The 26227-nt window shown below is 41.6% G+C and overlaps 1 protein-coding gene across 2 annotated transcripts in view; it reads left to right on the top strand.

Annotated features, from left to right (window-relative positions):
* The window catches only part of TyrRS-m (Tyrosine--tRNA ligase, mitochondrial), a 196533-nt gene that overhangs the window by 25414 nt on the left and 144892 nt on the right, over positions 1–26227 (top strand). For both annotated transcript variants that reach the window (XM_071673002.1, XM_071673004.1), the window contains exons 3-4: positions 11738–11919; positions 14666–14825. In XM_071673002.1, the coding sequence (XP_071529103.1) occupies positions 11738–11919; positions 14666–14825 (342 nt within the window). The remainder of the gene's footprint in view (positions 1–11737; positions 11920–14665; positions 14826–26227) is intronic.

Raw genomic sequence — 26227 nt, 5'->3', positions numbered from 1 at the left:
GGGAGTATGTGATAGAATGTAAGAAAGTAAACTGTAGATTGATATGGGTAAAACTGAAAGTGGATGGAGAGAGATGGGTGATTATTGGTGCATATGCACCTGGGCATGAGAAGAAAGATCATGAGAGGCAAGTGTTTTGGGAGCAGCTGAGTGAGTGTGTTAGTAGTTTTGATGCACGAGACCAGGTTATAGTGATGGAAGATTTGAATGCAAAGGTGAGTAATGTGGCAGTTGAGGGAATAATTGGTGTACATGGGGTGTTCAGTGTTGTAAATGGAAATGGTGAAGAGCTTGTAGATTTATGTGCTGAAAAAGGACTGGTGATTGGGAATGCTTGGTTTAAAAAGAGAGATATACATAAGTATACATATGTAAGTAGGAGAGATGGCCAGAGAGCATTATTGGATTACATGTTAATTGATAGGTGCACGAAAGAGAGACTTTTGGATGTTAATGTGCTGAGAGGTGCAACTGGAGGGATGTCTGATCATTATCTTGTGGAGGTGAAGGTGAAGATTTGTAGAGGTTTTCAGAAAAGAAGAGAGAATGTTGGGATGAAGAGAGTGGTGAGAGTAAGTGAACTTGGGAAGGAGACTTGTGTGAGGAAGTACCAAGAGCGACTGAGTACAGAATGGAAAAAGGTGAGAACAAAGGAGGTAAAGGGAGTGGGGGAGAAATGGGATGTATTTAGGGAAGCATTGATGGCTTGCGCAAAAGATGCTTGTGGCATGAGAAGCGTGGGATCTGGGCAGATTAGAAAGGGTAGTGAGTGGTGGATGAAGAAGTAAGATTATTAGTGAAAGAGAAGAGAGAGGCATTTGGACAATTTTTGCAGGGAAATAATGCAAATGAGTGGGAGATGTATAAAAGAAAGAGACAGGAGGTCAAGAGAAAGGTGCAAGAGGTGAAAAAGAGGGCAAATTAGAGTTGGGGTGAGAGAGTATCATTAAATTTTAGGGAGAATCAAAAGATGTTCTGGAAGGAGGTAAATAAAGTGCATAAGACAAGGGAACAAATGGGAACTTCAGTGAAGGGGGCTAATGGGGAGGTGATAATAAGTAGTGGTGATGTGAGAAGGAGATTGAGTGAGTAGTTTGAAGGTTTATTGAATGTGTTTGATGATAGAGTGGCAGATATAGGGTGTTTTGGTTGAGGTGGTGTGCAAAGTGAGAGGGTTAGTGAGAATGATTTGGTAAACAACGAGGTAGTAATAGCTTTGCAGAAGATGAAAGCCGGCAAGGCAGCGGGTTTGGATGGTATTGCAGTGGAATTTATTAAAATTATTATTATGTATTGTTGACTGGTTGGTAAGGTTATTTAATGTGTGTATGACTCATGGTGAGGTGCCTGAGGATTGGCGGAATGCTTGCATAGTGACATTGTACAAAGGCAAAGAGGATAAAAGTGAGTGCTCAAATTACAGAGGTACAAGTTTGTTGAGTATTCCTGGGAAATTTTATGGGAGGGTATTGATTGAGAGGGTGAAGGCATGTACAGAGCATCAGATTGGGGAAGAGCAATGTGGTTTCAGAAGTGGTAGAGGATGTGTGGATCAGGTGTTTGCTTTGAAGAATGTATGTGAGAAATACTTAGAAAAGCAAATGGATTTGTATGTAGCATTTATGGATCTGGAGAAGGCATATGATAGAGTTGATAGAGATGCTCTGTGGAAGGTATTAAGAATATATAGTGTGGGGGGCAAGTTGTTAGAAGCAGTGAAAAGTCTTTATCGAGGATGTAAGGCATGTGTACGTGTAGGAAGAGAAGAATGTGATTGGTTGTCAGGGAATGTTGGTTTGCGGCAGGGGTATGTGATGTCTCTATGGTTGTTTAATTTGTTTATGGATGGGGTTGTAAGGTAGGAGAATGCAAGAGTTTTGGAAAGCTGGGCAAGTATCAGTCTGTTTTGGATGAGAGAGCTCGGAAGTGAGTCAGTTGTTGTTTGCTGATGAAAGAGTGCTGGTGGCTGATTCATGTGAGAAACTGCAGAAGCTGGTGACTGAGTTTGGTAAAGTGTGTGAAAGAAGAAAGTTGAGAGTAGATATGAGTAAGAGCAAGGATATTAGGTACAGTAGGGTTGAGAGAGAAGTCAATTGAGAGGTAAGTTTGAATATAGAAAAACTGGAGGAAGTGAAGTGTTTTAGATATCTGGGAGTGGATTTGGCAGCGGATGGAACCATGGAAGTGGAAATGAATCATCGGGTGGGGGAGGGGGCGAAAGTTCTGGGAGCGTTGAAAAATGTGTGGAAGTCGAGAACATTATCTCGGAAAGCAAAAATGGGTATGTTTGAAGGAATAGTGGTTCCAACAGTGTTATATGGTTGCGAGGCATGGGCTATGGATAGAGTTGTGCGGAGGAGGATAGATGTGCTGGAAATGAGATGTTTGCGGACAATATGTGGTGTGAGGTGGTTTGATCGAGTAAGTAATGAAAGGGTAAGAGAGATGTGTGATAATAAAAAGAGTGTGGTTGAGAGAGGAGAGGAGGGTGTTTTGAAATGGTTTGGTCACATGGAGAGAATGAGTAAGGAAAGATTGACGAAGAGGATATATGTGTTAGAGGTGGAGGGAACGAGGAGAAGTGGGAGACCAAATTGGAGGTGGAAAGATGGAGTGAAAAAGATTTTGAGTGATTGGGGCCTGAACATGCAGGAGGGTGAAAAGCGTGCAAGGAATAGAGTGAATTGGAATGATGTGGTATACTGGGGTCGACATGCTGTCAGTGGATTGAACCAGGGCGTGTGAAGCGTCTGGGGTAAACCATGGAAAGTTGTGTGGGGCCTGGATGTGGAAAGGGAGCTGTGGTTTCAGTGCATTATACACCACAGCTAGAGACTGAGTTTGAACAAATGTGGTCTTTGTTGTCTTTTCTTAGTGTTACCTCGCACACATGCGGGGGGAGGGGGGTATTTTTTCATGTGTGGTGGGGTGGCAATGGGAATGAATAAAGGCAGACAGTATGAATTATGTATATAGGTATATGTCTGTGTGTGTATATATATATGTATACATTGAGCTGTATAGGTATGTATATTTGCATGTGTGGACGTGTATGTATATACATGTGTATGTGGGAGGGTTGGGCCATTCTTTCCTCTGTTTCCTTGCGCTACTTCGCTAACGCATTAGACAGCGACAAAGGAAAATGAATAAATAAATAAATAAATAAGTAAATATTTCAAAAAGATGTGGTAAATTTTAGTTTCTTCTATACATGCACTGGGCCCATGATGTAAGCAGAATAGCATCTACCTAGGTTTATATAAGGAACCTCTACTTGCCGAAAGTTAGCTAGAGGGATCCTTGGCATTTGACGAACACCATTCATTATATCACTATATGTGTTTGGATTTCAGTATGCTTCTTACAGAAGAGGATGATCCTTATGCTTTTCTTTAACACCTCTAGAATGATTCTTGTATAATTTGTAATATTATGATACAAACAAACCTCAGCAGTTGTGGGCCCAATTTTATCAGCTGATTTAAAAGGTGCTGTATGCCACCCCTAGCTCCATCATGAAAGCTTAGTTATCCAGAGATAATCATAGTAGGAGAACACTACACACTCCTTCCACCCTGGTCCCTGCCTTACTATGCAGTGTAAATAGATGAAATTATATGTGGTTCAGATAGTGGAAACAGCCAGCTGTAATATTTACACATGTCAGGAGACCATAGAGAGTAATTGTCAATATAATGTTAGAGGAAAACTTACCTCTAAGCACAGAGAGAGAGAAGTTAGATTGACCATCACTTGAATTTGTTGGGTGTACGCTCAGATTAAATTTTGGGAGCTCACAAAGATTTAAAGTCCATATCGACAACCCAAGGTTTAAATGTCTGTATGGTGTAGCGTTTAGATATCTTTTAATATTTTTTTTAGACTTTCAAATTTTGCTAGAAATATGCTGTCTGTAGGATATAGCTTTTAGAAAACTCACAACATCCTGAAAGTGTGAAGTCCCTACTCCTCCCTGTGGTTACAATCTGATATGCTTGTAGAGCTCTGTTTGGAGGTGAAAAATGTAGGTTTTGAAAATTCAACAACTATTTGTTTACCATAGGCAGAGCCTTGTGAGCTTTCATATATTCCCCCTTCCCTTTCTTCTTCATCCTTGATTCCTTCCAGTATCAGCCCTGAAGCAAAGATACCAATGGTCAGTGAGTGAATAGAGTGACCAGAGTCCTCATGCCACCTGACTTCATGCTATGAGGTCATATGCCTGGGTGGGCCACAATACAATATCATTGTTAAGTCCCCATAGATAAGCATCTTCTGGCCTTCTGTGATTTATGGCAATCACAGGAGATAAACTGTTTTGCATACTATTATTTTTGTTAAAGTGTTTCAACCCCCACCAAGCTAGGTGCTTTCTCAGAAGCTCAGAGCTCTGCCTGTGGTAGAAACTGGGTTTCATCTCTCCAAACCTGCATATTTAACTTTCACTGAATATTTTAAAATGCTCATGAAAGAAAAGAGTGCTAATGAGGAAAGTTGTATGAAATAAGATGTTCTTTGATTCTGCTGTTTTTCTTTTATTTTTTTGTAAGAGTTGATATCTTTCCTTCTGGGAAGTAACAACCTTTTTATATTAGGGCCCTTATGTAAAGCAGATGCCCTATATTCATCATCTTGTTTGTCTGTCCCTTCATCTCTGTTTCTGTCCATTGTCCATCACACACTTGTCCACAAAACTTCTTGTGAACCAGAGAAGGATTTAGGGTGATAATTTGCACATATGTTACTCACCACCGGATAGTGTGTCTGATATATCCTCTGGATCATACCTTCAAGGTCAAGGCTACAGCAGCAGTCATTGTATTATCCATGGCTGTTCCTTAACTCTTAAACCAGTGGAGGACTTGGGTTGATACTTCTTACAAGTAATACCCATCACCTTCAAAATCAAGGTCATGGGTGAGGTCATTGGGGTTTCTTTTACTATGATTAATTCGTAAATTCTGATGTGGTTGTAGGAATGGAATGAATGCTTGCTGTCATTCTTGTTGCTAAATGTTATGTAGTGACTCACATCTAAGATGGTACCTTCAAGGTCATTGTAATGGCTGGTATCAGTGATTTTTCTTTCCACTGGGTATATTTTGAACTAGCAAAGGTTTGGGACAAAACTTGCATAAAATTTACTCAGTATCAGGTGACATGCTATGACCCATCCTTAGGACTGCACAGTACTGTCACTACCAAAGTCATTACCTTGAGGGTCAAGGTCACAGCTAGACATGGTGGTTTCTTTTGTGTCTACTCCTAGCTTTTGAACTGGTGGAGGGATAAAGTTATGAATGTGTACAAGTATACCCACCACCAAATGATGTGTCATGACACCACCCTCAAGGCCATATCTTCAAGTCTTTGTTATGGGTTAGGTAATTGTGCTTTCTTTTTGTTGATTTCTAGAGCTATACTTAGTTGTTACTTCTGATTTGATTTTAGGAGTAGGATAAAAGTTTGCACAAGCTTTACTTACTACCATATGTTGAGTCTTGACACAATTTTAGAGCTATACCTTCAAGGTTAAAATTAGGGTTTAAGTCATAGTATTATTTTTCCTGTCTGCAGGTTACAGTATCATTTGAACCATTGGAAGGTTTGGAATGATACTTTGCATGAATCTTATCCATCACCAGAAGATGTATTATCACCCACCCCAGTGTAACATCAAGGTCATGTTAGTTTTTACTTTTCTTTTTATAGATTTTGAACCTGAAGAGGAATTGGTATGATAATTTCTGGATTTTTTGTAACCCACTACAGAGTCTTACCTTAAAGTTTAATTTGCAGGAATATTATCCCATCATTAGGCAATAAGTTGCTGTTATTCACTCTCTTCATCATTACCTCTGGAATGAATGTTTCTAACACACATTTTGTCACACTAATCTCCATCCGGGACGATGAAGGTCCACTCACACCATGTTATTGTAAATACAACCCACAACAGTAAATATTGAGCTTTACCCCCAAGTATAAGAGTAATGATACAGATCTAAGGGAACTGATTAGTATCAGAGAAATGTTTCCTCATTTTCTCACTTCCATCTTTTTTGCTCTCATATGTATGCACTAAACCACATCCCTACACAACAGTTACAATTCTGTGGTTACACTAAATTGTAATTGAAAAGTTTATTATTATGTCGAAAGCTGATAGAGTTGAGAGCCGGAGTGAATCCCATTCTATTTGATAGGTTTGAAAAGAAGATGTCACAATGTATTCAGTGTCATGGTTGCCTACTAACAATTTTTGTGTATCCTGGATGATGAAGCGTTCATTATGTTAACCTGCTCTCAGAAGCTGACTAGAGTTTGGAAGTGGGGCTGGAAGAACATAATTGTTGATTTTGATTTGTTATTGAAGGGAAAGATTGAGTAGTTGATGTCATCAAATGAGTATTCATTGGTTTTTTAGATATCTTGGATTATCATCTTCAGTGGATGACTTCAGATTGTCCAAGTAGGTATCATAGGGTTGTGGAGATACGAAACTTCATATGGAGCTCTGCAAATGTTGGACATTGAGAACTTATCCTCGAATACACAAATATGTTTGGTATATTGAGGATATGCTTCCATGACATAAAGTTTGTAATGGGAAAAACTGGAGGAAGTGAAGTGTTTAGATATCTGGAGTGGATCTGCAGGGATGGAAATGGAGCGGAATGGATCATAGGTGGGGGAGGGGGCGAAAATCCTGGGGGCCTTGAAGAATGTGTGGAAGTCGAGAACATTATCTCGGAAAGCAAAAATGGGTATGTTTGAAGGAATAGTGGTTCCAACAATGTTGTATGGTTGCGAGGCGTGGGCTATGGATAGAGTTGTGCGCAGGAGGATGGATGTGCTGGAAATGAGATGTTTGAGGACAATGTGTGGTGTGAGGTGGTTTGATCGAGTGAGTAACGTAAGGGTAAGAGAGATGTGTGGAAATAAAAAGAGCGTGGTTGAGAGAGCAGAAGAGGGTGTTTTGAAGTGGTTTGGGCACATGGAGAGGATGAGTGAGGAAAGATTGACCAAGAGGATATATGTGTCGGAGGTGGAGGGAACAAGGAGAAGAGGGAGACCAAATTGGAGGTGGAAAGATGGAGTGAAAAAGATTTTGTGTGATCGGGGCCTGAACATGCAGGAGGGTGAAAGGAGGGCAAGGAATAGAGTGAATTGGAGCGATGTGGTATACCGGGGTTGACGTGCTGTCAGTGGATTGAAGCAGGGCATGTGAAGCGTCTGGGGTAAACCATGGAAAGCTGTGTAGGTATGTATATTTGCGTGTGTGGACGTATGTATATACATGTGTATGGGGGGGGGTTGGGCCATTTCTTTCGTCTGTTTCCTTGCGCTACCTCGCAAACGCGGGAGACAGCGACAAAGTATAATAAAATATAAATAAAATAAATAATGTAAATTAAAAGAAGTGAAATTTTAGTATGTCTCCCTCATACCCATTATAATTATGAGGTAAAAGTACTGAAATGAGTTCTGTGTTTATGGGAAGAAGAGTAGGATGAACACCGACTAGGACATAGAATCAGTCATTTTAAAGGGTTTGATGCGGTCAGTGTGATGTTAATATTGCCAGGGCTCATAGCTTGCCCACTACACCATAAAGAACAATTCCAGAGATGCAGATAAAGAGAGGTAGTGTGCCATGAGCATGAAAACTTCAGCTGCAGTGAAGATCACTCATACCAGAGGTAAAGTTATGATGAATGTTGAGTGTCTGAATTGAAGATCAAAATCAGCATAACAGGCCTATACTTGGTACAGAGTATTTTTACTGAAAAGCAACACTATTTTGAATGTATCCTAAAAGCAAAAACTTGCTGTGCCTGTACTGTTTTGTGTGCTTCTTAAAACTTCATTCATATTCTTATGTGAAAAGTAGGTTGACTCCCCCATTAGAGTAAATCCCCTTATCAGATTGAATCTTACGGTAAATTTGTTTCACCATCTGGTGATTCCACTAAGTTGTATTTTACTGGAATGCATCTCCTACTTTAAATGAGTCACTAGGTGTATTATTTGCATTCTCAGCTACCATGGAAATGTCCTAATGAACTGTTGAAATATCTAGGCAAACTTTTTAAAAGGAAATTGTTATATTGTATTTGTGGCTAATTTTCAGAAACTGCACAGAGGATATCTTCATGTTGCATTTTATTAGATAAGATCCAGGAATCATATATGTCAGTAGAACTTTGCAGTCATCATATTTACTAACCCATAAAGTACAGTAAGAATAATGCAGAACCTACTTGCTTTTTATACTTTCACAGATACTTGTCCCTTTACTGAGTTATGTAATATGTGCAGTATAATGAAATTCAGTTGGAACAGTATATTGCGTATGATATTATTTTTTTCACACTTGATCACTATTTCTTACATTAGCAAGGAAGTGCCAGGAACAGATGAAAAGAGGCCACATTCACTCACACCCATTCTCTAGCTGTCATGACCATGCCCCACACACTTTTCCATGATATTTCTGGCCACTTCACATGCCCTGGTTTAGTCTGTTAACAGCACACCAACCCTCATATACCCCAGCATTCCAGTTCACTCTGTCCTTCACCCTGCATGTTCAGGTCTCAGATGCTCAAACTTTTTCAATCTATCCCATGTTTTCTCCACTTCTGACACATGTAACCTCTTTGTCAACCTTTACCCACTCATTCCCTCTGTATATACTTACCATTTCAGCACACCTTCAGCTATCTCAACCACTCTTTATTACCACCTCTCCTTTTGCCCTTTTGATTTTTAATCGATCAAACCTTCTTACACAACATATTGTCCATAAACTTTTCATATCCATCATATTCACCCTTCTCTACACAGCTTCATTTATAGCCCATGCCTCACACCCATATAATGTTGCTGGGACAACTATTCTTCATATAGGCATTTCTCTTTCCACTCATTCTTCAGTGTTCCCAGAACCTTCACCCTCCTCACTCACCTTGCGATTCACTTCTTGTGCCATGTCAACTCTTGGCTAGGTATCTGAAGCACCTCTTCCTTCAGTTTTTCTCCATTCAGATTTACACCCCAACTAACCTGTTCCTCTACCTTGCTAAACCTAATAACCCTGCTTTTATTCACATTTCCTCTCAACTTCATCCTTTGACACACTTGTCCAAACTCAGTCACCAACTTCTGCAGTTTCTCACTCAAATCTGCCAGCAGTGCTGTATCATAAGCAAACAACAACTGATTCACTTCCTAGACTCAGTCATTCCCTAACGACTGCATACTTGCCCATCTTTCGAAGATTCGTGCACTTACCTTCCTCACCATCCCATCCATACACATATTGAACAGCTATGGTGACATCAAATGTCCTTACTACAAACCAACTTTCACGTGGAACTATTCACTTTTCGTTCTTTCTACTCTTACACATGCCTTAAACCCTGATAAAAGCTTTTTACTACTTTTAGCTGCTTTCTTTCCTCACCACATATTCTTAAGACCTTCTGCAATGCATCCCTATCAGCCCTATCATATGTTTTCTCAAGATCCATAAGTGCCACATACAAATCCATATTTTTCTCTAAATATTTGTGGCACATTCTTTAAAGCAAGTGCCTGATCCACTTATCCTCTACCACTTATGGCATCACATTGTTCTTCCCCAATCTTATGCTATGTATGTACCTTCACCCTTTCAGTCACCACACTCCCATATAAATTACTAGGTACACTCAACAAACTTATACCTATTCAGTTTGAAAACTCACTTTTGTCCCCCTTGCCTTGATACAGTGGCACTACACATGAATTCCACCAGTCATTGGGCACCTCACCATGATGCATACATACACTGAAAATTCTAATTTTGGAAAGGTGGTTGCATTGGATGGTATTGCAGATGAATTTATTCAGATTAGGGTGATTGTGTTTTTGATTGGTTAGTTAGAATTCTCAGTCACTGCCTTTCTTAATAAATTCATCTACAGCACCATCCACTGCAGCTGCATTGCCACATTTCATCTCATGTAAGGCTTTCATCACCTTATCTCTTCACCAAACCACTCTTCATGACTCTCGCATTGCATATCACTCTGACCAAAACACCCTACATCTCCCATTGTATCACCATACTTATTCACCAGTCCTTCAAGATACTCCATCTCCTTCTCACTACCTCTTACCACTTGCCCCTTTGCCCCCAACACCGATGTTCCTATTTGTTCTCTTGTATTTACACATTATTAACTTTAAAATATCATCTTACTCCCCTATTCCCTAACTCATCCTAACTCTCATTTACCCTCTCTTTCAACCCCAGCATCTTCCTCTTGACTTTCTGCTGCTTTTCTTCATACATCCCCGAGTCATTTGCACTCCTCCGTAAGTACCCTCCAAACACCTCTATTTCCTCATTCGGTAGCAATTTTACGTCTTCATCCCATAACTTACTGCTATTCTTATTGGATCACTTACTTCCATTTCTAATCTGCCTACCTCCCACCTTTTGCATGTCACATGCATCTTTCTCACATGCCAGCACTACTTCACTAAATACCTCCCATTCCATACCCACTCCCCTTACTTCATTTACTTTCACCTTTAGCCATTCCTCACTCAGTCTCTCCTGGTGTATCTTCACACAAGTCTCTTTTACAAGCTTATTTACTCTCACACTCACTTTTCACTGATGATGTCTCCTCTTTTCTGAAAACTTCAGTAAATCATGACCCTCACCTCCCCAAAATTGTGATCAGACATCCCACCAGCTGCCCCTTTCAGGACATTTACTTCTAGAATCCTCTTTTTTACATGCCTGTTCATTGAAATGTAATCCAGTAATACCAGCTGACAGTTTTTCCCACCCATACACATATATTTGTTTGTGTCCCTCTTTGTAAACCAAGTATTCCCTGTCATCAGTCCTTTCCCAGCACACAACTCCACAAGCTGTTCATCATTCCCAGTTATCATACTGAAATGCCCCCCCCAATTATACCCTCAAGTGCCAATTTACTGTATCACCTTTGCATTCAAATCACTTATCATTAATCCTGGGCTCTTGCATCACAACTGCTGACATACTTACTCAACTGCTCCCAAAACACCTGCATCTCATGATCTTTCTTCTCATGGCCAGGTGCATGAGCAGTAATAATCACCCATCTCTCTTCATCTGTTTTCAGTTTTTACCCACATCAGTCTAGAACTTGCTTCCTTCCACTCTTTCATACATGCCCACAACTCTTGCTTCAGCATTAGTCCTACCTCTTCCTTAGCTGTTGTCCCCCCATTGCTTCAGCATTAGTCCTACCTTTTCCTTAGCTCTTGTCCCCCCACCAGCACCTGACTTTATTCCTAAGGCATTTCCAAGCCATTTTCTTCCCTTTACCCTTGAGCTGTGTTTCATTCAGAGCCAGATCATCTAAGTTTCTTTTCTCAAACATACTATCTATTTCTCCTTTCTTATCTTGGTTACATTCACACTCATTTAGACACCCCTGCCTTAGCATTTGAGGAAGATGAGCACACCCTGCTCAGCTCTTCTTCTGTTCCATCTTTTAGAAATTGAAATATGAGAAGGAAGGGAAGGATTTCCAGCCCACCATTCTTGCCCCCTTTAGCTCTCTCCTATGACATACAGGAAATATGTAGTTACAATTCTTTCTATCCAACTCCAGGGATAGTATTATATGGTGAACATTTTTGTTATGAATTCAACAGTTTATTACCTGTAATTTCTGTATTATAGGTTGGAGGCGCAACTGCACAAGTAGGTGACCCAAGTGGACGTAGCAGTGAACGGCCTGAACTCAGCAAAGCTGAGGTAGAAACCAATGTAAAGAAAATTTCAGAGAATCTTCATCGGGTTTTTGAGAATCACAAGCAGATTTTCTGGAACAGAGGAGATGAGGAGCCATTACCACCTTTAAGGTATTAGTGCAAATGGTTCATACTTGATTTATTCTTCAGTTGTAGTTTATTTCATAATGAATGTATACAGAGCTATGTTTCATTTAATAGATCCATTGCTCTGTTTCCTGCAGGGAGGAATAACACTGGCTGTAAAGTAGGCTGTACACATACTGTAGCACCCCATGACCTTAGACTCTATCCATGTTACTGAGGACTGCAAGGTGGGAAGCTGCATTCCCACGTCATGCTTGCACATGATCGTATTATTCCAAAGATAAACCCATATAGATTACGAGATAGGTGTAAATGACCCATGTATATTATTCTTGATAAGGTGTAAATCAAACGTGTAAATCAACAGTTCCTTGTATCTGGCTGTCTATCTATCAAGTTGTCTATCTATCTATGTCAGTCTATTTATCTGTCTATATCTCTGAGAGCCATTCCCTTCAAGAACACTCTCAATGGGGTGGCCATGGCAAAAGTATCCACAACTGGCAAATTTGGCAGTTTGTGTGAAAGGAGAAATTGAGAGTGAATGTGAATAAAAGCAGGGTTAGTAAGTTTGGTGGGATTGAGGGACAGATTAATTGTGATGTGAATTTGAATGGAGAAAAATTGGAGGAAGTGAAGTGTTTTATATATTTGGGAGTGGACATGGCTGTAAGTGCAGCCATGGAAATGGAAGTAAGTCATAGGGTGGAGAAGGGGGCGAAGGCTCTGTGAGTGCTGAAGTATGTGTGGAAAGAGAAAATGTTGTTTGGGAGGGCAAAATGAGTATGTTTGAAGAATTAGTAGTCCCATCAATATTATATGGGTGCAATAGATAAAGATGTGCGTAGGAAGGTGGATGTGTTGGGAATGAAATGTTTGAGGACAATATCTGATGTGAGGTGATTTGATCAAGAAGTAATGAAAGGGTAAAAGAGATGTGTGGTAATGAAAAGATTGCGGTTGAGAGAGCAGAAGAGGATATGCTGAAATGGGGTGGACATATAGAGAGAATGAGTGAGGAAAGTTAACAAAAAGGACATATGTGTCAGAACTGGAGGGAACAAGGAGAATGGGGAGACCAAATTACAGATGTAAGGATGTAGTGAAAAACATTTTGAGTGATCGGGGCCTGAACATGCCAGAGGGTGAAAGGTGTGCATAGGATAATGTGAAATGGGGTTGACATGCTGTCATTGGACTGAAAAAGGATTTTTGAAGTTTCCAGGGCATGGGAAGGTCTGTGGGGCCTTTCACCCTTGGTAATAACTTTTCACTGCTCCTAGCAGCTTACCTGCCACACCATATATTTTTAAGACCTTCCGCAAAGTATCTCTGTCACCCCTATCAGATGCCTTCTCTAGGTCCATAAATGCCACATACAAATTCATTTTGTTTTAATAAGTATTTCTCTCACACATTCTTCAAAGCAAACACCTGATCCACACATCCTCAACCACTTTTGAAACCACATTGCTCCTCCCCAGTCTGATGCTTTGTGCAAGCATTCACTCTTGCAGTCAGGACTTACTTATACAGTTTACTAGCTAGGCACAGCAAACTTATGTTGTCTATCCCCTACTTACGACCTGTGCAACTTGTAACCGTCCGTACATTCGACCGAAAAGATATAGATTAAAAGATATACCAAAACATAAAGATTAAACTTGGTCGTGCATCTGCCAGTGCTAACGGCTGCGTAAGTATGATATTGACTGCCAGACAGTATCCCGGTATGATGTACATCACAGCATCTCTCTCATTTTTTGTTGTCAGATGGTAAAGAAAATTCATGTTAGTGTGCTTAACACTTAGAGAAGGATAGACTATGAAAGAGATGGACAGATGCAATGAGTAAATTGTAAATGGAATATCAGTTAGGATGCAAATGAAATGTGGTTTTCAAGTTACACTCCTCTGACCCAGGTAGTTGTCTTTTCTTTCTGCCTCACCCACACATAGATTATTTTCATTCATTCCACAAACATACAATCTGTCCTTTTCACACATAACATTTCTAAAAACTTTACTTACACAAGTCATTCTTCATAACTAGATTTTCCTGTGGTGAGCACTATGTGCTAGCCCAGATTTTTGGCAAAGTAGTAGGAGCAGTAGATAGAAGTTAGAAGTAGTAGGTAGGAACATTAGACAGGAGCATTAGTTAGAAGTACTAGGTAAGAACATTTGATGGAAGCATCAGGGAGAAGCAGTAGGTTGGAATATTAGGCAGGAACACTTCGTAGAAGTAATTGGTTGGACCATTAGTTAGGAGCCTCTGAAAACACTGTGCTAGAGTAGCCCTCTGCCTTTGGCCTGTTAAAGGTGAAGCACGAAAGGCTAAGAAATGGACTGAAGTTCACCCGGCTATGGAGACTTTTTCCATGGCCACCCCCTTGAGGGAGTTCCCAAAGGGAAGGGACATCAAAGACATGGATAGGTATATAGGAATTGTTGTTTAGTATATGAAGTAGACTCATTTATTGAGTGAAGATAGAAATGTGAATGGAGATACAAGTCTCAGGCACTGAATCTGCTTAGTGTGCATAGCATATACTTGATAATGTGGAAGACTAAATTCACTCCAGCATGTTGGACATAAATGGAGATTATATGTGAGTGAGGCCTTACTTTGTTTGCAGTGAAGTTAGAATTAATTGATAGATATATATGAAATTTTCTTCATGCAATCTTATGTCCAGTACTCATTGTTAACTTTATTGCAGTGACTCATAGTATTGTAAAGTGTGATGGTTTTATATTTTCTCTGCAGGATTGAAAACAATCTCCATTGGTACAAAAGATTAGATGTAGTAGATTTCCTGCGTATAACTGGCCGCAATTTACGAATGGGTGATATGTTGTCTCGCACCAGTGTACAGTCTCGCCTCAACACAGCAGAAGGTCTAAGCTTCACTGAATTCTCATATCAGGTACCTGCAGATTAAGTTCATAAGAATTTGATAGTTGTGGAAAAGTATTTAGTGAAAGTGAAGAAGTTCTGTGCAGCTTTTATGAATCTAGAGGAAGCATATGAAAGAGTTGAGTGGAGTGCTTTGTGGGATATGTTAAGGATATATGGTATAGGGTAAACTTCTGGATAGTGTAAAAGCCTTCTTTAGTGGAGCAAATGTGTGTGTAAGTGTGGATAGGGAGCTGAGCAAAAGTTTTTGGGATACATGTGGATGTGATCTCACTGTGGCTTTTTGATGTAGGGGATACAGGAGAAAGAATACTTCCCATGCATTCCCCGCATATTTTAGAAGGCGACTAAAAGGGAAGAGAGCAGGGGCTAGAAACCCTCTCCTCATTGTATTTTAACTTTCTAAAAGCGGAAACAGAAGAAGGAGTCATGCAGGGAGTGCTCATCCTCCTCAAAGGCTCAGATTGGGGTGCCTAAATGTGTGTGGATGTAACCAAGATGAGAAAAAAGGAGAGATAGGTAGTATGTTTGAGGAAAGGAACCTGGATGTTTTGGCTCTGAGTGAAACGAAGCTCAAGGGTAAAGGGGAAGAGTGATTTGGGAATGTCTTGGGAGTAAAGTCAGGGGTTGGTGAGAGGACAAGAGCAAAGGAAGTAGTAGCACTACTCCTGAAACAGGAGTTGTGGGAGTAAGTGATAGAGTGTAAGAAAGTATACTCTATATTGATATGGGTAAAAGTGAAAGTGGATGGAGAGAGATGGGTGATTATTGGTGCCTATGCACCTGGTCATGAGAAGAAAGATCATGAGACACAAGAGTTTTGGGAGCAGCTGAGTGAGTGTGTTAGCAGCTTTGATGCACAAGATGGGGTTATAGTGATGGGTGATTTGAATGCAAAGGTGAGTAATGTGGCAGTTGAGGGAGTAATTGGTGTCCATGGGGTGTTCAGTTTTGTAAATGGAAGTGGTGAAGAGCATATAGATTTGTGTGCTGAAAAAAGACTGGTGATTGGGTGTACCTGGTTTTAAAAGAGAGATATACATAAGTATATGTATCTAAGTAGGAGAGATGGCCAAAGAGTGTTATTGGATTACGTGTTAATTGATAGGCACATGAAAGAGAGACTTTTGGGTGTAAATGTGCTGAGAGGGGCAACTGGAGGAATGTCTGATCATTATCTTGTGGAGTGTGGAGGCAAAGGTGATTTGTATAGATTTTCAGAAAAGAAGAATGTAGGGGTGAAGAGAGTGATGAGAGTGAGCTTAGAAAGGAGACTTGTGTGAGGAAGTACCAGGAGAGATTGAGTGTAGAATGGAAAAAGGTGAGAGCAGATGTCATGAAGGGAGTGGGGGATGAATGAGTTGTATTTAGGGAAGCAGTGATGGCTTGCGCAAAAGATGCTAGTGGCATGAGAAAGGTGGAAGGTGGGCAGATTAAAAAGGGTAGTGAGTGGTGGGATGAAGAAGTAAGATTGTTAGTGAAAGAGAAGAGAGAGGTATTTGGATGATTTTTGCAAGGAAATAGGGAAAATAACTGGGAGATGTATAAAAGAAAGAGGCAGGAGGTCAAGAGAAAGGTGCAGGAGGTGAAAAAGAGGGCAAATGTGAGATGGGGTGAGAGAGAATCATTGAATTTTAGGGAGGATAAAAAGAATTTTGGAAGTCGGTTACTAAAGTGTGTAAGACAGAACAAATGGGAACATCAGTGAAGAGGGCTCATGGGGGGGTAATAACAAGTAGTGGTGAAGTGAGAAGGAGATGGATTGAGTATTTTGAAGGTCTGTTGAATGTGTTTGAGGATAGAGTGGCAGGTATAGGGTGTTTTGGTCGAGGTGGTGTGTCATTACTTACTCAATCTAACCACCTCGCACCACATATTGTCTTTAAACATCTCATTTCCAACACATCCTCCCTCCTCCGCACAACCCTGTCTATCGCCCACGCTTCACAACCATATAACAATGTAGAACCACTACACCTTCAAACATACCCATTTTTGCTTTCCGAGATAATGTTCTTGCCTTCCACACATTCTTCAACGCTCCCAGAACCTTCGCCCCCTCCCCCACCCTGTGACTCACTTCCGCCTCCATGGTTCCATCCGCTGCCAAATCCACACCCAGATATCTAAAACACTTCACTTCCTCGAGTTTTTCTCCATTCAAACTTATCTCCCAATTGACTTTCCCCTCAACCCTACTGTACCTAATAACCTTTCGTCTGTTTCCTTGCGCTACCTCACAAATGCGGGAGACAGCGACAAAGCAAAATAAATATATTTTTATTTATTTTTTATCTATTTTCCTTTGTCACTGTCTCCCGCGTAGTGAGGTAGCGCAAGGAAACAGACGAAAGAATGGCCCAACCCGCCCTCATACACATGTATATACATACACGTCCACACACGCAAATATACATACCTATACACCTCAATGTACACATATATATACACACACAGACATATACATATATACACATGTACATAATTCATACCGTCTGCCTTTATTTGTTCCCATCGCCACCTGGCCACACATGGAATAACAACCCCATCCCCCCTCATGTGTGCGAGGTAGCGCTAGGAAAAAACACCAAAGGCCCCATTCGTTCACACTCAGTCTCTAGCTGTCATGTAATAATGCACCGAAACCACAGCTCCCTTTCCACATCCAGGCCCCACACAACATTCCATGGTTTACCCCAGACGCTTCACATGCCCTGATTCAATCCATTGACAGCACGTCGACCCCAGTATGCCACATCGTTCCAATTCACTCTATTCCTTGCACGCCTTTCACCCTCCTGCATGTTCAGGCCTCGATCACTCAAGATCTTTTTCACTCCATCTTTCCACCTCCAATTTGGTCTCCCACTTCTCCTCGTTCCCTCCATCTCTGATACATATATCCTCTTGGTCAATCTTTCCTCACTCATTCTCTCCATGTGACCAAACCATTTCAAAACACCCTCTTCTGCTCTCTCAAACACACTCTTTTTATTTCCACACATCTCTCTTACCCTAACATTACTTACTCGATCAAACCACCTCACACCACATATTGTCCTCAAACATCTCATTTCCAGCACATCCACCCTCCTGCGCACAACTCTATCCATAGCCCACGCCGCGCAACCATACAACATTGTTGGAACCACTATTCCTTCAAACATACCCATTTTTGCTTTCCGAGATAATGTTGTCGACTTCCAAGCATTCTTCAAGGCTCCCAGAATTTTCGCCCCCTCCCCCACCCTACGATTCACTTCCGCTTCCATGGTTCCATCCGCTGCCAGATCCAATCCTAGTTATCTAAAACACTTTACTTCCTCCAGTTTTTCTCCATTCAAACTTACCTCCCAATTGATTTCACCCTCAACCCTACTGTACCTAATAACCTTGCTCTTATTCACATTTACTCTTAACTTTCTTCTTTCACACACTTTACCAAACTCAGTCACCAGCTTCTGCAGTTTCTCACATGAATCAGCCACCAGCGCTGTATCATCAGCGAACAACAACTGACTCACTTCCCAAGCTCTCTCATCCCCAACAGACTTCATACTTGCCCCTCTTTCCAAAACTCTTGCATTCACCTCCCTAACAACCCCATCCATAAACAAATTAAACAACCATGGAGACATCACACACCCCTGCCGCAAACCTACATTCACTGAGAACCAATCACTTTCCTCTCTTCCTACACGTACACATGCCTTACATCCTCGATAAAAACTTTTCACTGCTTCTAACAACTTTCCTCCCACACCATATATTCTTAATACCTTCCACAGAGCATCTCTATCAACTCTATCATATGCCTTCTCCAGATCCATAAATGCTACATACAAATCCATTTGCTTTTCTAAGTATTTCTCACATACATTCTTCAAAGCAAACACCTGATCCACACATCCTCTACCACTTCTGAAACCACACTGCTCTTCCCCAATCTGATGCTCTGTACATGCCTTCACCCTCTCAATCAATACCCTCCCATATAATTTACCAGGAATACTCAACAAACTTATACCTCTGTAATTTGAGCACTCACTCTTATCCCCTTTGCCTTTACAATGGCACTATGAAAGCATTCCGCCAATCCTCAGGCACCTCACCATACATACATTAAATAACCTTACCAAGCAGTCAATGATACAGTCACCCCCTTTTTTAATAAATTCCACTGCAATGCCATCCAAACCTGCTGCCTTGCCGGCTTTCATCTTCCGTAAAGCTTTTACTACCTCTTCTCTATTTACCAAATCATTTCCCCTAACCCTCTCACTTTGCACACCACCTCGACCAAAACACCCTATATCTGCCACTCTATCATCAAACACATTCAGCAAACCTTCAAAATACTCACTCCATCTCCTTCTCACATCACCACTACTTCTTATCACCTCCCCATTAGCCCCCTTCACTGAAGTTCCCATTTGCTCCCTTGTCTTACGCACTTTATTTACCTCCTTCCAAAACATCTTTTTATTCTCCCTAAAATTTAATGATACTCTCTCACCCCAACTCTCATTTGCCCTCTTTTTCACCTCTTGCACCTTTCTCTTGACCTCCTGCCTCTTTCTTTTATACCTCTCCCACTCATTTGCATTTTTTCCCTGCAAAAATTGTCCAAATGCCTCTCTCTTCTCTTTCACTAATAATCTTACTTCTTCATCCCACCACTCACTACCTTTTCTAATCAACCCACCTCCCATGCTTCTCATGCCACAAGCATCTTTTGCGCAAGCCATCACTGCTTCCTGAATACATCCCATTCCTACATATATATATATGTAGGAATATATATATTGTATTGTATTGTTGACTGGTTGGTAAGGTTATTTAATGTATGTATGACTCATGGTGAGGTGCCTGAGGATTGGCGAAATGCGTGCATAGTGCCATTGTACAAAGGCAAAGGGAATAAGAGTGAGTGCTCAAATTACAGAGGTATAAGTTTGTTGAGTATTCCTGGTAAATTATATGGGAGGGTATTGATTGAGAGGGTGAAGGCATGTACAGAGCATCAGATTGGGGAAGAGCAGTGTGGTTTCAGAAGTGGTAGAGGATGTGTGGATCAGGTGTTTGCTTTGAAGAATGTATGTGAGAAATACTTAGAAAAGCAAATGGATTTGTATGTAGCATTTATGGATCTGGAGAAGGCATATGATAGAGTTGATAGAGATGCTCTGTGGAAGGTATTAAGAATATATGGTGAGGGAGGAAAGTTGTTAGAAGCAGTGAAAAGTTTCTATCGAGGATGTAAGGCATGTGTACGTGTAAGAAGAGAGGAAAGTGATTGGTTCTCAGTGAATGTAGGTTTGCGGCAGGGGTGTGTGATGTCTCCATGGTTGTTTAATTTGTTTATGGATGGGGTTGTTAGGGAGGTAAATGCAAGAGTTTTGGAAAGAGGGGCAAGTATGAAGTCTGTTGGGGATGAGAGAGCTTGGGAAGTGAGTCAGTTGTTGTTCGCTGATGATACAGCGCTGGTGGCTGATTCATGTGAGAAACTGCAGAAGCTGGTGACTGAGTTTGGAAAAGTGTGTGGAAGAAGAAAGTTAAGAGTAAATGTGAATAAGAGCAAGGTTATTAGGTACAGTAGGGTTGAGGGTCAAGTCAATTGGGAGGTGAGTTTGAATGGAGAAAAACTGGAGGAAGTGAAGTGTTTTAGATATCTGGGAGTGGATCTGGCAGCGGATGGAACCATGGAAGCGGAAGTGGATCATAGGGTGGGGGAGCGGGCGAAAATCTGGGGAGCCTTGAAGAATGTGTGGAAGTCGAGAACATTATCTCGGAAAGCAAAAATGGGTATGTTTGAAGGAATAGTGGTTCCAACAATGTTGTATGGTTGCGAGGCGTGGGCTATGGATAGAGATGTGCGCAGGAGGATGGATGTGCTGGAAATGAGATGTTTGAGGACAATGTGTGGTGTGAGGTGGTTTGATCAAGTAAGTAACGTAAGGGTAAGAGAGATGTGTGGAAATAAAAAGAGCGTGGTTGAGAGAGCAGAAGAGGGTGTTTTGAAATGGTTTGGGCACATGGAGAGAATGAGTGAGGAAAGATTGACCAAGAGGATATATGTGTCGGAGGTGGAGGGAACGAGGAGAAGAGGGAGACCAAATTGGAGGTGGAAAGATGGAGTGAAAAAGATTTTGTGTGATCGGGGCCTGAACATGCAGGAGGGTGAAAGGAGGGCAAGGAATAGAGTGAATTGGAGCCATGTGGTATACAGGGGTTGACGTGCTGTCAGTGGATTGAATCAAGGCATGTGAAGCGTCTGGGGTAAACCATGGAAAGCTGTGTAGGTATGTATATTTGCGTGTGTGGACGTGTGTATGTACATGTGTATGGGGGGGGGGTTGGGCCATTTCTTTCGTCTGTTTCCTTGCGCTACCTCGCAAACGCGGGAGACAGCGACAAAGTATAAAAAAAAAAAAAAAAAAAAAATCTCCAAGCTCTTCACCATTTCCATTTACAACACTGAACACCCCAAGTATACCAATTATTCCCTCAACTGCCACATTACTCACCTTTGCATTCAAATCACCCATCACTATAACCCAGTCTCCTGCATCAAAACCACTAACACACTCATTCAGCTGCTCCCAAAACACTTGCCTCCTATGATCTTTCTTCTCATGCCCAGGTGCATATGCACCAATAATCACCCATCTCTCTCCATCAACTTTCAGTTTTACCCATATTAATCTAGAATTTACTTTCTTACATTCTATCACATACTCCCACAACTCCTGTTTCAGGAGTAGTGCTACTCCTTCCCTTGCTCTTGTCCTCTCACTAACCCCTAACTTTACTCCCAAGACATTCCCAAACCACTCTTCCCCTTTACCCTTGAGCTTCGTTTTACTCAGAGTCAACACATCCAGGTTCCTTTCCTCAAACATACTACCTATCTCTCCTTTTTTCACATCTTGGTTACATCCACACACATTTAGACACCCCAGTCTGAGCCTTCGAGGAGGATGAGCACTCCCCGCGTGACTCCTTCTTCTGTTTCCCATTTTAGAAAGTTAAAAAATACAAGGAGGGGAGGATTTCTGGCCCCCCGCTCCCGTCCCCTCTAGTCGCCTTCTACGACACACGAGGAATGCATGGGAAGTATTCTTTCACCCCTATCCCCAGGGATAATATATATATATATATACATATATATATACATGCACATACACACGCACATATACACACACACACACACACACACACACATATATATATATATATATATATATATATATATATATATATATATATTTTTTTTTTTTTTTTTTTTTTTTTTATACTTTGTCGCTGTCTCCCGCGTTTGCGAGGTAGCGCAAGGAAACAGACGAAAGAAATGGCCCAACCCCCCCCCATACACATGTACATACGTCCACACACGCAAATATACATACCTACACAGCTTTCCATGGTTTACCCCAGACGCTTCACATGCCTTGATTCAATCCACTGACAGCACGTCAACCCCGGTATACCACATCGCTCCAATTCACTCTATTCCTTGCCCTCCTTTCACCCTCCCGCATGTTCAGGCCCCGATCACACAAAATCTTTTTCACTCCATCTTTCCACCTCCAATTTGGTCTCCCTCTTCTCCTCGTTCCCTCCACCTCCGACACATATATCCTCTTAGTCAATCTTTCCTCACTCATTCTCTCCATGTGCCCACACCACTTCAAAACACCCTCTTCTGCTCTCTCAACCATGCTCTTTTTATTACCACACATCTCTCTTACCCTTACCTTACTTACTCGATCAAACCACCTCACACCACATATTGTCCTCAAACATCTTATTTCCAGCACATCCAACCTCCTGCGCACAACTCTATCCATAGCCCACGCTTCGCAACCATATAACATTGTTGGAACCACTATTCCTTCAAACATACCCATTTTTGCTTTCCTAGATAATATTCTCGACTTCCACTCACTCTTCAACGCTCCCAGAATTTTCGCACCCTCCCCCACCCTATGACTCACTTCCACTTCCATGGTTCCATCCGCTGCCAAATTCACTCCCAGATATCTAAAACACTTCACTTCCTCCAGCCCTTCTCCATTCAAACTTACCTCCCAATTGACTTGACCCACAACTCTACTGAACCTAATAACCTTGCTCTTATTCACATTTACTCTCAACTTTCTTCTCTCACACACTTTACCAAACTCAGTCACCAGCTTCTGCAGTTTCTCACATGAATCAGCCACCAGCGCTGTATTATCAGCGAACAACAACTGACTCACTTCCCACTCTCTCCCATCCACAACAGACTTCATACTTGCCCCTCTTTCCAAAACTCTTGCATTCACCTCCCAAACAACCCCATCCATAAACAAATTAAACAACCATGGAGACATCACACACCCCTGCCGCAAACCCACATTCACTGAGAACCAATCACTTTCCTCTCTTCCTACATGTACACATGCCTTACTTCCTCAATAAAAACGTTTCACTGCTTCTAACAACTTGCCTCCCACACCATATATTCTTAATACCATCCACAGAGCATCTCTATCAACTCTATCATATGCCTTCTCCAGATCCATAAATGCTACATACAGATCCATGTGCTTTTCTAAGTATTTCTCACATACATTCTTCAAAGCAAACACCTGATCCACACATCCTTTACCACTTCTGAAACCACACTGCTTTTCCCCAATCTGATGCTCTGTGCATGCCTTTACCCTCTCAATCAATAACCTCCCATATAATTCCCCAGGAATACTCAACAAACTTATACCTCTGTAATTTGAGCACTCCCCTTTGTCCCCTTTGCCTTTGTACAATGGCACTATGAAGGCATTCCGCCAATCCTCAGGCACCTCACCATGTGGAAAGGGAGCTGTGGGTTCGGTGCATTATACATGACAGCTACAGACTGAGTGTGAATGAATGTGGCCTTTGTTTTCTTTTCCTAGGGCTACCTCGCGCATTTCCAGGGGTAGGGGGTTGTCACATCGTATATGTCTGAGTGTGTATATATATGTATACGTTGAGATGTATAGGTATGTATATGTGCATGTGTGGACATGTATTTATATACATGTGTATGTGGGTGGGTTGGGCCATTCTTTCGTCAGTTTCCTTGCGCTACCTTGCTAACGAGGGAGACCGGCAAAGTATAATAAGATATAAATAGATAAGTACTCATGTTGAGGTGCCTGAGGATTGGTGGAATGCATGCATAGTGTCACTGTACAAAGGCAAAGGGGATAAAGGTGAGTGCTCAAATTACAAAGGTGTATGTTTGTTAAGTATTCCTGGGAAACTATATGGGATGGTATTGATTGAGGGGGTGAAGGCTTGTACAGAGCATCAGATTGGGGAAGAGCACTGTGGTTTCAGAAGTGGTAGCGAATGTGTGGATCAGGTGTTTGCTTTGAAGAATGTATGTGAGAAATACTTAGAAAAGCAGATGCATTTGTATGTAGCATTTATGGATCTGGAGAAGGCATATGATAGAGTTGATAAAGATGCTCTGTGGAAGGTATTAAGAGTATATGGTGTGGGTGGCAAGTTGTTAGAAGCAATGAAAAGTTTTTATCGAGGATGTAAGATATGTGTATGAGTAGGAAGAGAGGAAAGTGATTGGTTCTCAGTGAATGTCGGTTTGCGGCAGGGGTGCGTGATGTCTCCATGATTGTTTTATTTGTTTATGGATGGGGTTGTTAGGGAGGTGAATGTAAGAGTTTTAGAGAGAGGGGCAAGCATGCAGTCTGTTGTGAATGAGAGGGCTTGGGAAGTGAGTCAGTTGTTGTTCGCTGATGATACAGCACTGGTGGCTGATTCATGTGAGAAATTGCAGAAGCTTGTGGCTGAGTTTGGTAAGGTGTTTGAAAGAAGAAAGCTGAGAGTAAATGTGAATAAGAGCAAGGGTATTTGGTTCAATAGGATTGAGGGACAAGTCAATTGGGAGGTAAGTTTGAATGGAGAAACACTGGAGGAAGTGAAGTGTTTTAGATATCTGGGAGTGGATCTGGCAGCAGATGGAACCATGGAAGCAGAAATGAGTCACAGGAGGGGAGGGGGCGAAAGTTCTGGGAGTGTTGAAAAATGTGTGGAAGGCGAGAACATTATCTCGGAAAGCAAAAATGGGTATGTTTGAAGGAATAGTGGTTCCAACAATGCTGTATGGTTGCGAGGAATGGCCTATGGATAGAGTCAAGTGGAGGAGGGTGGATGTGCTGGAAATGAGACGTTTGAGGACAATATGTGGTGTGAGGTTGTTTGATCTAGTAAGTAATGAAAGGGTACGAGAGATGTGTGGTAATAAAGAGTGTGGTTGAGAGAGCAGAAGAGGGTGTATTGAAATGGTTTGGTCACATGGAGAGAATGACTGAGGAAAGATTGACTAAGGGTATATATCTGTCAGAGGTGAAGGGAACGAGGAGAAGTGGGAGACCAAATTTGAGGTGGAAAGATGGAGTGAAAAAGATTTTGAGTGATCGGGTCCTGAACATGCAGGAGGGTGAAAGGCATGCAAGGAATAGAGTGATTTGGAAGGATGTGGTATATCAGTGTTGACATGCTGTCAATGGATTGAGCCATGGCATGTGGAGCGTCTGAAGTAAACCATGGAAAGTTGTGTGGGGCCTGGATGTGGAAGGGGAGCTTTGGTTTCAGTGCATTATACATAACAGATAGAGACTGAGTGTGAATGAATGCGGTCTTTGTTGTCTTTTCCTAGCCTACCCCGTGCGCTGCGTGGGGGTAGGGGTTTCTCATTTCATGTGTGGAGGGGTAGCAACGGGAATGAAGGCAGTAACTATGAATTATGTACATGTGTATATCACATACAAACCTCCAACAGCCAGGATCGAACCCGGGACCCCTGTGCAAGAGGCAGGAATGCTAACTGATAGGCTATGGGCCTGGCTAATAGGAAATAACTATTCGAATATTAAGTACTGAATACCCTTCGTCTCACATTGGTGAGCAATCGGGTCTATGCCGGTTATTTCCCAACAGGCGCACATAGCCAGCAGATGACGTTTTACTGAACCTAACTGTGCAACACGGAGGTATATGAATACGAATAAAGTGCATATGAACGCGCACCTTCATAGAACACACACACCTCCAACAGCCAGGATCGAACCCGGGACCCATGTGCAAGAGGCAGGAATGCTAACTGCTAGGCTATGGGCCTGGCTAATAGGAAATAACTATTCGAATACTAAGTACTCGAATACCCTTCATCTCACATTGGTGAGCAACGGGGTCTACGCCAGTTATTTCCCAACAGTCGCACATAGCCAGCAGATAGCATTTTATGGAACCTAACTGTACAAAGCAGAGGTATATGAATACGAATAAAGTGCATATGAACTCGCTCCTTCATAGAACTTATGCACTTTATTCGTATTCATATACCTCCGCGTTGTACTG

This window comes from Panulirus ornatus, chromosome 18, assembly GCF_036320965.1.
Source record: "Panulirus ornatus isolate Po-2019 chromosome 18, ASM3632096v1, whole genome shotgun sequence".
In the NCBI taxonomy this organism is placed as follows: domain Eukaryota; kingdom Metazoa; phylum Arthropoda; class Malacostraca; order Decapoda; family Palinuridae; genus Panulirus; species Panulirus ornatus.
The sequence above is the reverse complement of the archived record's forward strand: the minus strand, read 5'-3'. Positions and strand labels throughout refer to the sequence as shown.